This window comes from Zingiber officinale, chromosome 6B, assembly GCF_018446385.1.
Source record: "Zingiber officinale cultivar Zhangliang chromosome 6B, Zo_v1.1, whole genome shotgun sequence".
Taxonomy (NCBI): Eukaryota; Viridiplantae; Streptophyta; class Magnoliopsida; order Zingiberales; family Zingiberaceae; genus Zingiber; species Zingiber officinale.
The window spans coordinates 82204130-82220481 of NC_055996.1; the positions used below are offsets into that span (position 1 = coordinate 82204130).

Here is a 16352-nt window from a genome sequence, read left to right on the forward strand (position 1 = left end):
TCTTGTCCTTCCAACTCTCTCGCTTATTTTGTTGCTCCCCATTAAACTTCTGTTATATTATATCGATTAAAGTTGACAAAATATGGTATAACAATCTCAACCAAACTCAAAAGAAAATCAAGATTATCTAAAAGACAACCTCCATCATGAGATAAATAAGACCCAATGTGAACATGATATGAAACCATATCAGGCCCATGGTTTATAGTAGACTCACATTGGGTTATTTTAGCTAATTATTTCGATCATATTTTATCACATTTGGAAAAGTCGAAATATGCAATGGACAACACCGTTGACCTCCTTGCAACCTCAGAAATATACAGGTCCAGTAGATTTCTGAGGCTGCAAGAAATCCAATGGTGTCGTCCATCGCATATTTCGATTTCTCTAAAAGTGTTAAAATGTTATAAAAAAACACGTTAAACTCTAATTCCATTGACCTAATATAAAATCATATCAAACCTATATTATGCTTTGTATGCATATCTCCTAAAGATGAGGAAAGAGAAGATGAGAGAAAAGAGAAGAGTGGATACATACATTGTAGAGATGAAAGAAAAAAAAATTGCTTGCATAAAAAATAAAAAGGAATAGACAAATGATTGAGTAGATTAGGAAGAATAGAAAATTAAATATATTATTTGATAAATATCAAAATATGATATGTTTTTTATTCAATTCATAAATCTAAGTGCGATTTTTTGATAAATTGCCAAAGTTACACCCATATCCACAAGTTGGCATTACTTTTAAATCAAGGGGAAAACTCAAAATTTTAAACTTGGCAAATCTTTTTAATTTTTGACAAAGGCATGTTATTATATACCAAACTGAGAATATTTTTTTTCACTAATTTTCTATTAAATGAATTGTGTTTCTAGGCCAAGTATATCGTGTATATACACGCAATTACACACAGTTTGTTTTATGGTATCTATTGTTCTTTTACTATATCCACCTCTTTAAAATCTAGCATATAACAATCCTATCCCTGAAGAGAAATTTGCTATTATTTTTACATTCACATCCATGGAGAATGATTAAGGTAAAGAAGAGCTTCAAAGGATAAACGAAGGTTGATAAAGAAGAGCTTCAAATTCCAACCTTAATGTCATAGTGCAGTCCATCTGGAAGGTAAATTGAAAAGTTACAGCATTCAAATCACTTGGATATTGGCAGAGGCACTAGAGAATGTTGAAATTGGCGGCAAGAGAATCCACTATTGGACTTGATTTAACATGATTATACACTGAACAGGCTCAGGGGATAAACGATGGACCATATAGTATTGAAGTTTATAAAATAAGAACAGAAGTTGCATCTGTTAGACCCGAGAAGAGGTCATAGAGTTCCAATGCAAATACGCAATCTGCGAGATTCAGCTCGCTTGAGATCTCAAATTAGAGAAGTATATCCTGTCTTTCTTAAGGAAAACAAGGTTTTAGACTGGTCTGTCAGTAAAAGCAACTTCGTTGCAAGCAATTTTCAAGTATGGTGAATCCTTATAACCTGCATATATGGGAAGGTCCAAGGCTCTCTCTGCGATTCTTCCATCCTCGTGAATCCTTGCTATCAAGCTCTCAAGTGTCGGAAAGTTTGCCTGGGTTTTAAAGTATAAGTTCAGAGAGACAAGAAATAAATTTCACTATTTCTAATGCTCTCGGTTGTTTTTCCTTCCTTTATTTTTCGTTTTTTCTTTTTAATGTAGTACCTCTGGCCTAATATAACCCACAATTGCCAGGCGAAGCTCCTCGCCATAAAAGTCCTCACCAAAGTCATGAAGCAACCAAGGTTCCTGCTAGGTGATGTTTGTTACAAAAAAATAATTGCAGAATACTTTACCAACTAATAGCACACTTACTACTGTCTTTTCAGCGTTATCAAAGTAAGGATTCCATCCAATGCTCATGACCATCTTGAAGATACCCCGACTGGACAATCCAGCCCAGCCAAAGTACACACCCGAAGTGTGTTCAGAAAGTACAGAAGAAAAGTTCTCTGCAGGTAAATTAGCTGCGAGACAAATAAAGGGGAAAACGTTAATTGTAGCACAAATGGAAATGGAATGGGACATGGATAACCGGTTATCAACCTAACCAACTTCCATGTTTTCATATGTTTATATGAACAATCCGGGAGATTCACGAACTAATCTTGTTTATATATTCTAAGGAAGCAGATACTTGGACACAGGAATTGACAAAACATATCAACCATTTGAAAAACTTAAGATCATTGGTGGTGTTGAGAGCGGGTTTATATATAAGACTTATGTCAGAGTAGAACACATGTTCAAAAGTGTAGCTATGACATGAAAGATAAAAAAAAGAGCAGCCCGGTGTACGAAGCTCCCGCTATGCGGGATCTCGGGGAAGGATCCATTGTACACAGTCTTATCCTACTTTTTGCAAGAGGCTATTTCTAGGATTCAAACTCATGACCTTTTGGTCACAAAGCAACAACTTTACCGTTGCGCCAAGGCTCCCCTTCAGCTATGACATGAAAGATAAAATGAGAAATATAAAAGAAATGATGACAACAAAAGAATAAAAACCATTTAAGATATTTGAACAAGTGTCAGCTAACAAAGATGATCAAAACAATGCTACCACATTTAACAATCCTCACTCTTGATGTAACAGGATGACATCATAGTTTTATTAATCAAAATCGTAATCAGATTTAATAAAAAAAAGGCCATATTTTAAAAATAAAACATATACACTAGTATACTTGGTTTATTGAGATATAAATGATGCTTCCAGCAGTGCTTTTAACTGGGAACAATAAATGTACAGCATCAGCATTAGGACAAAGATATGTTTACCAGTATTCTAGAATAGTTTGGACAAAACTCGGTTGTTTGACTGATATCAGCGAGCACCAAACAATACGACTGAATATAGTAGACTAAATTTTGCAAAGACATTGGCTTACTATGGCTTACCAAGAAATTAACAGAACAACAAAAGTCATTTAAGCAACTAAAGCTGCAAAAGATTTGTAACACTCCTTATATAAAAATATCCTGGATGGTAATCCTTAGAACCAAGATTCAAAAGATCACAAACTTTGAGGTCTTAGCACACCTGTTGGTATTCCTAAAATCTTTGAACCTCGACCAAATCCCTTGACAACAGGTCCCCCAATGTAGCATGGCTCAATTGGTAAAGTATCTTCAACCCCTAGAGTTCATGATAGAAAATCTTCTTGATCAAGAAAATGAATCTTACAGAAACACATGATTATATCTAACAAGGAAATTTGTGAGCATACAGTCGTCAAAGGGAGGTAAGCCCCACTTCTCAAGACGCAGATCAAGTAGAGAATTGATCACCTCATCTGCTGAATTGTACAATCCACCTTGTTTTGGAATAGATGGTACAGCAACCACTAGCATTCCAGCTTCTTTACCAGCAGTAACACCAGGCCTGATATAATAAAATATTTTCTATCATACAGATAAAATATTAGTTTAGTCAGATAAAAAATTAACTTCTATACTTAGATGACAATGAGCTAAGTCCTAAATGAATCTCATTTGACACAGTGAAAGTGCCAATAATATTGTTTAAATTTCAACCAGCTATTATGCATGGTGCCCCAGTTTAATTAAGCATGGAGAAATGTGGGCTAACGAAGAGAGTTCATAAGCTTAGAAGATCTCCACTATCAATCTGGTCCTAAGAACTTCGGGTTTACAATTGAACCTAACAAAGTTAAGATTGTCAAAATTGATACCAAAGACAGTAAAAAAGTGACACGTGTGTGATGGCTGAATTACCATTGGATTTCACAAATTGTTGATCAAGGATGATTTTTGGATTGGAGGACTTTAAGCTCTGACAAGGAATGTTAAGCCTTGAGTAGGATACATTGTGTTACCCAAAATTTAGTCTCACACATAGAGATATAAACTAATGTAAGCAGTTTACAAACTTAAAATGATTATTATTAACTTAGACTCAAGCATTTAGGTCAGTGGACGAGCCTAACTGAATTAATAAGATAAGTCTTAACCATATCGATTATATCAAAAGAAAATTGATTAAGGATAGAAAAATTGCAACACTCACAATGAGTCTTCAACAACTAGGCAAGTGGATGGATCAACATTCAACCTCTTAGCAGCTTCAACAAATCTGTGACACAATAAATCAAACATATGCAGTAAGAATTACCATTTTCCTGAAACAAAGCTATATTCAAGTTTTAACCAACCATACTATGTTTGTGGAAGTGTCTCACATTTCAGGAGATGGTTTTCCCATATTTACTTCATCGCCACCAACAATAACAGAAAATGCTTCCTTCCAGCCTGAGTACCATAACTAATATGATAATGAACTTAATGTTAAATATCTAATAAAAATCAAATTTACAGATCGATAAACCTTCATGAAAAGAAATTTTTTCTTCTATGTTGGATTTTGGAGAATTTGATGCCAAAGCCATTGGAATTCCATGACTCGTTAGATGTTTAATTAACCTATTAGAACCTGGAAGTGGTTTAATATTGCACCATCTGCAAAAATCAAATTTCTCATATGTTTAGGGATAAGGGAGATTTAGATGGATTACAAAACAAACACCTGAATCTTTGTGGTCATAAAGAACATGAAAAGCACAATTAGATGCAGCTATGTTTATAATTTTTTCTTCAATCAATCATAGAAGAAAATAATTATCAAATGATAAGAAGAATAATAACATACTGCCCCAAGAATTTAATTGCATCAGAAAATTACTTCCAATGGAGGTTAAGGGGTGTGATTAATCAAAAGTATTAAAGAATAATTTTAGCGTACCAATTCAATCCAATAGACCTGGCATCTGTTGTTGCCTGATTAATTTCATATGCAACACCATTCTAGTGAATGATGACTATACTTGTGAACTTTTTTCAAATAACTACTCTTCTCTACCTATGTCATCCAGGCAAACCACAATATGTCAAATGAATTTGTATATCAACCAATTCAATATTTTGGCATATTGCACAAAGCTCATGTTTTTCTAATTGACCACAATTGCCAACCAATGAACAATTTTTTTTAGCACTATTAGTCCTCAAGCCCAATAATATCCAAGTAAAATGTAATTACATTGTCATGTCACTTCAAACAAGCTCGTCCGACTGTCCCACTAATAGCAACTCTGTTCATACTATATGCCGGCAACCTCTTAACAACAAATAACCCCTTTGTCAAAATACCAGTTATTTTAAGCAGATTCTAGGGTCAAAATCTGTTTTTCTTTCTAGAATTTGTTGTAAATTGATCAAAGGAGAGAAAAATATGGGGTTAATCTAAATAAAAACTATACCAACTTGTAGCTAAGAGTGAATACAAAGAAAAATAGAACATTTGTGAGATTCATTGTACATGAAAATAAAGTCAGAAGCATATGGCTGGAGAAACAATATAAGCACAATGAATAGGTTATGGAAGATTACTGGTCAAAAAACATTGGAGTAATTTGAGATATGAACTCTTCCAGCGTGCAAGATAGCTCATAATCTTCCACAATTATAGCTGCAGCCTCAGCAGGTGTTCTTCCTACTATTCTGTGAGCCTTTCTGCTGTCCCACTTCTTGCCGTAACGCATGATGAAAACTTTCAATACTTCATTTGTGATGGCATCTGTCACCAAATATCCATACAGAATGGAAACTATAAAGTATTAACAACAGAAGGGATTAAAGAGACAGCAAAGTTATACACACACATCCATCTCTCATTTTTATAGGTTTTGCAGTAATGGGAACGTAGATACATCTGCTTCGGGATATGGAAAGACATGCATAGGAGGAATCAGATAGAAGATAGTAACATTCAAGTGGAGAGGAGAGACACCTGTATTCAGAAGTGTACCATCCAAGTCAAGAATGACATGCGAGGTAGCTCGTGGCACAAAGTTGCTATCAGCCATTCCAAAGGTCAAACTAACTTCAAACGGTATGTGAGTTGTTAGGCAATGAAACTATGCAACACTGATGGACACATGAAAACATTATACATTTGTTATAAATCACCAAAAGAAGATATTGCACCAAATCAAAGTAACATAATGATGAAAAAAATCAGGACTCTTATCAATTTTTTTATTAGCTTTCTTAGAAATTCTATACTGCTTCTTACTGCAAAATATATTGCTTTTTAGAAACTTTATATTGTTCCAAATCCAATGTCTCGTGGGTAACTAATTTTGGATTTAGAAGTTGCCTTCTGTAGTGTGGAACTGGAATAAACATTAAGAATTGTCAATAACCTTTTAAAACATAAAGATCAAAATAACTAAAAAGGAATGTAATCTCAAGCCGTGCCGCCCAAAACGGACGGTTTTTACCGTTCAGACACGGGACTGGCAACGATCAGCACTAGCAACAATTTCGCGTGCGTCATTGTGTGCGTCACGCGCGCGCAACAGAAGGAAGAAGGAATAAATTTGGGGATGAAGACTTACCTGGAAGCATAGGGCAAGGCCATCGGCGAGGCGGCGGCAACGCGGCGCGGTGGCGGCGGCGACGCGGCGCGGTGGCGGCGGCGAGGCGGCGCGGTGGCGGCGGCGACGCGGCGCGGTGGCGGCGGCGAGGCGGCGGCGGCGAGGCGGCGCGGTGGCGGCGGCGAGGCGGCGGCGGCGAGGCGGCGGCGGCGGCGAGGCGGCGGCGGCGGCGAGGCGGCGGCGGCGGCGAGGCGGCGGCGGCGGGGTGGCGGCTGGGCGAGAAAAAATCGCGGGTAGGGGAGGAGGCGGTCGCAAGGGGAAGAAGGAGAAGCGGAATCGATAATGCGTAGAAAAGAGGAAAGGTAGGGTTTTATTAAATGTTTGAAGTGAAAATTTGCATGAAAACCCTAATCACAAATAAACTTTACACACAGCCTGGTGTAAAAAAAAATTAATTTCCACTCTTCAACTTAAATATAATGAACACCAATTTATTTAATTATCATTCATATTTTTAAATATAAAAAATTAAAAATAAATATAATTTTTCTTAAATTTAATATAAAATAAAATATAATATATTTTTTTATCAAATTGAGCATAACTTATTTTCTATCTAAATTGAATGAAAAATATATTAGATGGTACTGAATTTATGATAAATTATATTAAGCGAGAAAAAAATTATACTCGATTTTAATTAAATATTAAATTTAAGAGGAATTATACTTATTTTTAAAAAAAATTTATACCTAAAAATATACTAGGTGTAATTATATAACGATATTTGTAAAGTTAAAATTATATTAAGATGTTTTTCTAAAATTTACTGGTATTTTAATTACTGCTAAATTATAAATATATATAATTAATTATTATATAAATTAATAAATAATTAAATAAATCATTAATTCATTAATATAATTATAATATGTAATTTTATATTTTTATTTAAAATATAAAAATAATAGATAGTTAATATAATATATAGTTATATAATTTAAAATAATTTTAAAATAAAACTTTATTTTTTTTAATTAAAAATAGATTAAAACTTTATAAAAATAATTAAAATAATTTTAAAAGTTTATAAATAATTTTAAAAAAATAATTATTAAAAATATATAATTTTTAAATAAAATTAATTTTAGAATGCAATATAAACTATAATATTCAATATATATTATTTAGAATAATTATAAACTATAATTATTTAAATATATATTATATAAATTCAAAACTAAATAAATAATTTATATAATTATTATATATATATTAGAATTAATTTATATAATTATTATAAATAATAATTTTTCATCTTATTATCAATTTGAGATTTGGAACCACAAATATTAACATACTTAACTCTTTATTTTTGGTTAGTCTCGGTGTGGCCGGTAAGAGGAGAATGAATTGTCCTATAAGAAAAAAATAACACTTTTGTTTTTTTCTTTAGCAAAATCAAGGCACATTAGTTAGCCAAAAATAATAATATAAAAAGAATATAAGAGACTCAAGATTTACTTGGTGTGTAATAGGGAGGTTACTAATCTAAGACAGAATTAAATTCACTAAAAAGTCTCCTTTCTTGAATGTGAAGAAGCCCTTATAGTGTTGAAAGCACAAGTAGCTAGATTAGAGTACAAAGTTCGTAAACGAGTGTTGTACAAATGAAGAGGACCAAGGTTCTATTTATAGTCTGCTGGTCAAAAGTGTCCATTGGCTAACATGGCATCTCCGGGCGCCTAGAGTGGGTCCAGGCGTCCTCAGCGGTGCACTTTCTCTGCTCGTAATGACTCTTCAACAACACGATGATAAATCTTTTTCGGTACCCGAGCACTTGGATTGGTTCGGGCGCTTGGACTATCACTGACATGAATCTAAATTTTTTCTGTAGCAACGTCTCGACTAAGGTTGCAAACGAATCGAGCCGGCTCGCAAGCTTTTCGAGCCGACTCGAAAAATATTCAATTCGTATTCGAATTTATCGAATTCGAGCCGAACTCGAACATGTTCGAACTTTTTTCGAGTCGAACTTAAGCCCAAATTATATTGCTCGAGCAGCTCGCGAACCTTAATATTTATTAATATAAGTTAAATATATATTAAATAAATAAATTTCGAGCCTTTCGAACCTATTTTCGAGCAATAATTCGAATAGTTCGCAAACATGTTCGAATATTTCGAGCCGAACTCGAACCCGAGCCCTAATTTCAACCGAACTTGAACCAAACATTTTGAATTTTTCGAGCTTCGAATTGAGCTCGAACTCGAATATATTTATTTCGAGCCGAATTCGAGCCTTAAATTTTTCTGCATATTCGGCTCGATTCGATTCATTTACACCCCTAGTCTCGACAATAGGGCGCCTATTTGGTACTAGGCTAGTCCGGGCCCGGACCTAGTCTGGGGGCCTAGAGTATAGGCTCCTGGACAAAGTCAACACAGAGTTGACTTTGTCCGGCTGCTGCTCCGGTCGCTTGGGTGATTTTCCGACCATCTAGAGTTGAGCTCACCTGAACCCAACTTCGGCCTTCTCCTCGAGCAAACTTCCGCTCCATTTTCTTGTCCCTCGGAAGGCGTTTTCACATCTTTCTCGTCCATTAGTGTACTCTTTCCAGCACTTCGTCCCTCGGATGCACCGAGCCCGTCGACTTGCTTCTCGTGTCATCCTTTTCGCTAACTACATATTCCGCTCGACTTCTTGTGTTCCTAAGTCCCTACACAATTAAACACAAGATATCAAATACACAAAGTCTAACTTGACTTGGTTGATTACATCAAAACTTTCTCAAATATTTACAATCTTCCTCTTTTTAATATGCATCAACATCAACATAAGTTAAGTTAGCGTAAAAAAATAAACATTAAAATAACTAAATATGAATATTACAATTTATTACAATAATTTTATAATTAAAATAATCTTTAACACCCCTAAACTTAATTCCTATTCTCCCCTGTCATCACAGCCAAAACTAGGGGTATATTCCGAAAAAATTGAAAAAGTTTTTGAGGTTGACCAAGTTTGGGAAAAAAAAAATTCAAGAATTGTTTTATGAATATCCAAATTTTTAAAAGTTAAAATTTATGTTTGATAAAAATAATTTTTAAGTTAGGAAAAATACTAAAAAAATTTCTGATTGTCACACAGAAAGATTAAAATAAAAATTTTGATGATAAATAAATATTTATTTTTATCAGTACAAATTATTTAATCAGAAATAATAATTTTTGAAATTTAGACGTTTAAAAATAGAATTTGTTATCTAAAACTCGTAATAATTTTTATGAATATATAAAATTTAATGTCTATCCATAGAAAAATTAAAATTTTTATAAATAATGTCTATATAATTTTTAATTATAAAAATATTATTTTTAATAAATAATTCAGAATAAATCAAATAATAGTTAAAAAATATTGAAATTTTTTTCTTTAACAGGGAACCTAATATTTTATCATAGAAAAATGAAATCTTACAAAAAAATAAATCTAGAAAATATTTTTAAATTTTTATAATATGATTTTAATTATAAGAAATTATTTAATAGTTGAAAATTTTTGAAATTTCTTATACGGATAGAAAATAAATTCCTTTTTTTAAAAAAAAATAAAATCTAATTAATTTCGAACAAATGATATACAAAATAATATATATGATAAATTCAACTATAAGACAATTTAATCATGTAATTTTAAAAATTAAGAAAAATTAAAATTAAAACATGTATAAAAATTAAAATTAAAGCATGCATAAAAATTTAAATTAAGTATGATTTAGAAACCCAAAGTAAATTCCTAACTACTAGATTTATCAAAATTTTATATGGTATATAATTTCTAGGAATTTTTTTTATTTAATCTTGTGAAATCTAAAATACCAATTTAGCTCTTGATAATTCCTTAAATTTAGAACAATAAAATTTTTAAATTTTCTATTTATTCTTTTAACTTTTCATTTTTAATTTTAGTTTATCAAAATCTTCTAAAGCATGATTTTGCTAAGGTTACTCTTAATTCTAATTCTCCTTTTTTTCAATTATTCAATTTTTGTCTCTAGTTTACATGAATTTCTAAAAGGTATTTTGATAAACTTCTACTGTAAAATACGGTGCCTAAATAATAATTAAATAATAAAGTTATTAGAGAAATAATATTATTGAATTTTAAAAAAAATTTGAGAATTTTTCGGAGCCCGTTTGACGTATTTTATGGGATCATTTATAGGCTAAGTGGAAGCCTGTTGGAACACCATTTTGGTGGGAGTTAATTGAGGAGTTATCTTATAGTTTAATTAACTTAATCTTAATAAACCCTAAGCCTTAAGTTCCCGATTCCTTCCTCATTCATGTCAACTCCTCTCCCCCTACCATCTCCACCCGACGCCACCTTCTCTGCCCCCTCTCGCCGCGATCGCCTCTTCTTCTCACCTTCATTGCCGATGCTAATCCACACCATCGCCCGACGGTTTTCATCTCCTCCCGATCCTCCATCACTGACGCCTGATCGACGTTCATTGTACCCCTCGGCACTAAGCCCTTGCGACTTCACCGCAAGTCGACGCCACTGCTGAGCTTGTGTCCCGATTTCCCGTCTACCTCACTCTCCTCTGCCGACACGAGCCACTTGTGAAGCGATCTCGACGTCGTAGCTGCGCCAACACAATTTCTCCATCGACCGTGCCCTAGATCCCTTCAATTGACCTCCGGTAACCTCTATCTGTGCCCTAGATCTGATCCAGTGAGGTGTTGGTCTTGGCCTAGACCAACAGTGCGGGAAGCCGACTACAACTGAGAGGTAGCTTGGTTCTGTACCCCTTGCACGGCTGAGCTGTTAGCCTGAGATCCATTGCCGCCCCTTTTTGCTCGATCTGATTTCACCACGGGCATGAGTCGACCGCTGCCGATCACCACCAAATCTCTCCTTTCTTCGCTAGACAGTGACCACCAGTCGGGTGCCCTCGCTTCGACCATGAGCCACCGTCATCCACCCTCTGTTTGGTCTCCGACAAAGAGGAAGCTATAGACACCGAATTGGGCAGCTCCACCTAACACCAGTCATTGGTTGCATTTGGCTCCTTCACTGAGAAGCTGCTGTAGATCTGGAATTGAGGTAACAAAACTAAATCTGAACAGATAATGAAGTGTGGTTAATTGTTAAGCTTGGATGTGATTAGTGTGATATGTATTGGTTTGGAGTTAGTTAATCTATCGTTAAGAGATAGGTGGAGTAGATAGTCTTCATACAGTGATTAAATCAATCTTTGGATTGGTTAACGATCTCGATAGATTGGTTTATTGTTACATGTAGATCAATGCAAGGGATGGATTTTTATTTATGGAATAGAAATTGATTTAAGTTGTATTGGATTTATGATGCTTAGGTTGATAGTTGATTAGAAGTTGTGGATTCAGTTGTGATGTGTTGATTAAATAGCATTGGATTGATTAATGGATGAATTTGGTGAGTATTTGGATAGACCGTTGTTAATTGGACTTGGATCATCAGGTGAAATTAAATGAGATTACCTAATCGAATTAGGATTGAGTTTTGGGTTTAGCTAGTTGTCGTATATACGATTAGCTAAATTGTATATCGTGTCATTTGCAGGACATTGACTCGAGACGAGCATCGTGACATGGGATTTGTTTCGATACAGGTTCAGACTACATTTAGAGGCGGGTACTTCTTGCTTTATCTCTTTAGTATTTTGACCCTAGTGCATGAACTTTATATTCGGATAGATACTGTATTTATCTTGACTCCACTCTTATTTTTCCTGCGTTTGATACTTCCACTCAAGCTTTGAGCTACTCATTTCTATTTCTATACAGTCTCACGTTGCTATCTACGATATTTAGCAGATACCAGTACCATATACTAGATATTAGGTATTCGATACCAGATACTAGATACCTGATACTAGATGTTAGATATTGAATATATGGATACTAGTTGCCATGTTTACCTGCTTTGTATGTTGTACGTTTACATACCTTATTGAGCATGCTGGCTTCATGTAGCATACCTATTTTCTATTTATATATATGATGACTGCTGCATATTACGCATCATGTCCTTGCATGCATGTCGGCGACCATGTCTCCCTTGTGGTTGAGAGGGTCGTTGGCCAGAGCCGCACGCTCAGCCACTCATGGGTAGTGGCGGCTGGAGCGTGCCGCTTGTCCTATCGTGCCACACTCGGCCACTCATGGGTAGTGGCGGCTGGAGTAGTGAGTAACAGGGACCCTATTGCTACGTAGCTATATAGCTACTATGCGAACTGTCCACTCGGTCACTCGAGAGTAGTGGCGACTGGAGTGTCGTGCAGTTGTCATTGATCCGGCCTCTCGGCCATACAGGGGTCGTGGTGCAGAGAGGTGGGCGAGGTGACCATCCATGCATACGTTGTTGTTATTATGCTTGTGCTACTAGCTGCTTACTTATGTTGTTATTGCTAGTTTATGTTGCTGTTGTTTATGCTGTTATGTTTACATATGTTGAGATATACATCAGTTGTATGTATTTAGGCACTGACTCACTTATTGGTATTATGTATATACCTCACATGCTATCCTTGTAGTATAAGCAGTACTGTAGCAGATCTTTGCTACTTGTGACCTATTACTAGCCTAGGATATGATTTCAGGTATGGACATTTACTATGATATCACTGTAGTATCTGCTATATTCCCTACGAGACTGTATACCTTTGTGTATCTCTAGTTCTTTACTATACTCATGCACTATATGTCTATTACCCGCTGAGTCTTTATACTCACCATCCCATATATTGGTAATTTCGCCAGGTAGCAGGTAAAGGATTTATGGAGTCGCCTGGAGAACCTGTCCGCCATGTCCCACGTCACATTTGAGGACGATCTTATGATTTTAGTATTCCTTACGCTATTTGTATTTGGTTTTGTACTTGTTCTTGTACTTGTGTATTCTGTTATTTGGAGTATCGTTTATGGTATCTTGTATTTGGTTGGTTAATATTGTGTCAAGCCGAGCCGGCTCACAGTTAGTTTTTCTGGTATTTTATGTTCCTTATGTTGTGTTTTCCGCTGTGTTATGTTTCAGCCGTGTGTGCTGCTATATTAACTGCGTGGTTGTGTTATTTACCCAGCCGTGTGGGCTGTTGTATTTCTGCTGATGAGTATGTCTGTGGTTATATGTACTTATGTTTCATATTGTCACCGGTACAGGAGAGATGCTGTCAAAATTTTATCGGTAGGGACTCCTCTGGGGGCGTGACATCTACAATTTATTGAGAGATAGAGAACGTACCTCACTTACCAAGTGGATCTCGTTATTCGACGCTCCCCCTTTATTGTTGTTTTCTTCAGAAGTGTCTCCCCCCTTTATCAATGCTCATTTCTAATGAAGTCTCGTCTTCTCAGTGACTTGCCATTAGCGCAAATCCAGCATACTAATTTATCTCGAATTCGGATGAAGTCTCGTCCTAAGTTGCCCTCATATTTTTATGCTTCGTTCGTCTTGGTCTTTTGTCCTTATCTTTTTCTTTGATCTTCAATTTTGGGGCATTGTCTTTAATGTGTCCTTCGTGACAATTATAGTACTGAACCTTTTGTTTGCTTCGTAAAAGTTTCTTAGCTTGTGATTTATTAAACTTATTAGTCTTAAGGAACTTACTAAACTTTCTTATTATAAAGGCTGCTTCATTTTCGTCGAGTGATGTGTCAAAATTTGGGTCGTCTTTCTGGTTAGCTTTTAGTGCTAAGTTTTAAATTGACTCCTTTTTCCTTTTTAGACCTATGCATCTCAACTCGTGTAATTAAAAAGTGAAAAATAAATTTTCTAATGTGCTTACCTCAAGGTCTTTGGAGATGTAGAAAGAGTCTACAATCAACGTCCACTCAGGTGTTATTGGAAAAGCATTTAAAGTATACCTTAGTGGATCTCGATTTGTTATCATTTCTCCGAGATTTGTGAGTTCGGTGATCAACTCCTTGATTCTTGGATGTAGATGAGTGACTGTTTCTTCTTTCTCCATTTGGAGGCTACTGAGTTGATTCCAGAGCAAATCTCGTCTTGCGAGTTTGGCCTTTGAGGTCTCTTCATGCAACTGTAGGAACTTTTCCCAGAGCTCTTTAGCTGACTCGTAGGTTTCGATCTAGTTGATTTCTTGTGGTGGTAGAATGCTCAACAGATGAAATTCTGTTTTGTCGTTTGTCACGAAGTCGGTTTGCTCCTTCTTGCTCCAAAGATGTTCTTCTTTTTGTCGCCGTGTTGATCTTTGGGGTGCTACAAATCCATATTTGATAGTTTACACAAATTCAAAACAAGTCTTAAAGAATACCTCCATTCTTTTCTTCCATGTGGCCAAATCTCCCTCGAACTTTGGCGGTGAATACTCACTCTGGTCATCTCTGCGTTGCTTCAGTCAACGGTTAGTCCTTCTAAGTGTTGGGTTGTAAGGTTACAAACAAAGTCCAACACTAAAAACACATAGAAAAAATCATGAGTTAAAACACATGGAAAAAATCATGGGTTTATAAGGGAATGATATCTCTATTGGTATGAGGTCTTTTGAGTATAACCCAAGAGCAAAATCATGAGGGCTTAAACCCAAAGTAGATAATATTATATCATTGTGGAGATATGTAAATTCCTTTTGGTCCTAACAATTAGTATCAGAACCTGGACTGCCAAAAAGTCTAGGGTTTAGGGTTTAGGGTTTAACTGTTGGAGATCGCTACGTTGCAAAAGATTTGCAACTTTTATGTTGAGGAGATGACTGGTTCATCTCCCTCTATGTATATTGTGATTAAGAGCAATCAAAGCATCAGTGTGTAACTGATGCTTTCATCTTATAAATTTATGTGTCCAAGAGATAGCAGATGGGGTGCATCGAGGAGGTGATCGCAGGCAAAGTGAAGAACATTCGGGCAGCAGAGGGTTTTAGTTCATGAATCTTGCGGAGAGCTTTTCGATATCATTTCATGATCACTCATCTGACATCAAGCAGTAACCAAGTTCGTCTAGGGAGATCACTGTAAGTTGATTACCTGCTTTATTTGTGTTTCATGCGGTTAGCTTTTACAATGGTATCAGAGTCATTAGTTCTAAGTGCCCTGGAATTTTTCTTTGTTCTGCTCGTGATTTTGTTGATAAAATCATGATCTGCAGCTACTGAACAAAATCACGAACTGTGATTAATCGTTGGCAGGCTACCGACTTTCATGGTCGGTGAATATAGAGAATCATGTTTGAAAGGCCGGTGATCTGCTGACCACCGTATTTGTTACGAGAAAAGAAGCACGAAAAAAAGGGAAAACGAGGAAGATGAATAGTATTTTTATCGACAAAGTAATTTTTCCTTGTTTTTAATCGATTAATCAATCGATTCATTTAATCAAATTGATTAAATAAAATCTTAATCGATTAAGAAAAAGGATGTTTAATGTTTTTGACAAAGCACAGTAATGATGAGAAATTGTTTGATTTCTCTAAATCAAAAAGAAAGTCAGTTCTATGTCACTAATCAAGTTTTTTTATTAGTTAAAAAAAAAAGATAAATGACGTCTTTTAATTAGCTTTTGAAAATATTTAATTAATTAAATACATGTTCAATTAATTTATGATTTAATTAATTGAAAATTACACCAACTCTTAGTCTAATTAAATTTATGTCTGGTTTAAATTATTGATTGATTTAACTTTACCAGTTTAATTCAATAATACCTAAATCTGGTTCAAATCATTGATTGGTTTAACTAGAACAGTTTATTATTATATTTATTTGGATAATTTGATTACATGTGTTGGGCTAATCAAATCAGACTAGATTCATTCTAATAGGTCGGATTTGATCAAATGAGTCAAATTACCTAATGAGTCAAGATTTAATAAAAATCAGTTAGATATAAACCAGAGC

General features: G+C 35.0%; 1 protein-coding gene across 2 annotated transcripts; it reads right to left on the reverse strand.

The window, feature by feature from the left end:
* Positions 1-1262: 1262 nt before the first annotated feature.
* LOC121992862 (bifunctional riboflavin kinase/FMN phosphatase-like) lies at positions 1263-6595 on the reverse strand. Of its 2 annotated transcripts, none has more exons than XM_042547467.1 (11): positions 6469-6595; positions 5859-5995; positions 5459-5645; positions 4398-4528; positions 4252-4321; positions 4080-4145; positions 3280-3434; positions 3093-3188; positions 1865-2016; positions 1715-1798; positions 1263-1603 (listed from the first exon to the last, which is right to left on the reverse strand). In XM_042547467.1, the coding sequence occupies exons 2-11, from the start codon at positions 5932-5934 to the stop codon at positions 1445-1447; spliced, it is 1176 nt and encodes a 391-aa protein (XP_042403401.1). In that variant the 5' UTR covers positions 5935-5995; positions 6469-6595; the 3' UTR covers positions 1263-1444. The 2 variants fall into 2 exon arrangements, with proteins under 2 accessions (XP_042403401.1, XP_042403400.1); XM_042547466.1 differs by having other exon boundaries at positions 5859-5951; positions 6469-6579.
* Between the last annotated feature and the right edge of the window lie 9757 nt (positions 6596-16352).

Coding starts and splice junctions, on each gene's coding strand:
- LOC121992862 (XM_042547466.1), bottom strand. Junction 2,017..3,092: donor GATTTTAGGAATACCAACAG/GTGTGCTAAGAC, acceptor TTTGTCTCGCAG/CTAATTTACCTGCAGAGAAC. Junction 1,799..1,864: donor ATAACGCTGAAAAGACAGTA/GTAAGTGTGCTA, acceptor ATCACCTAGCAG/GAACCTTGGTTGCTTCATGA.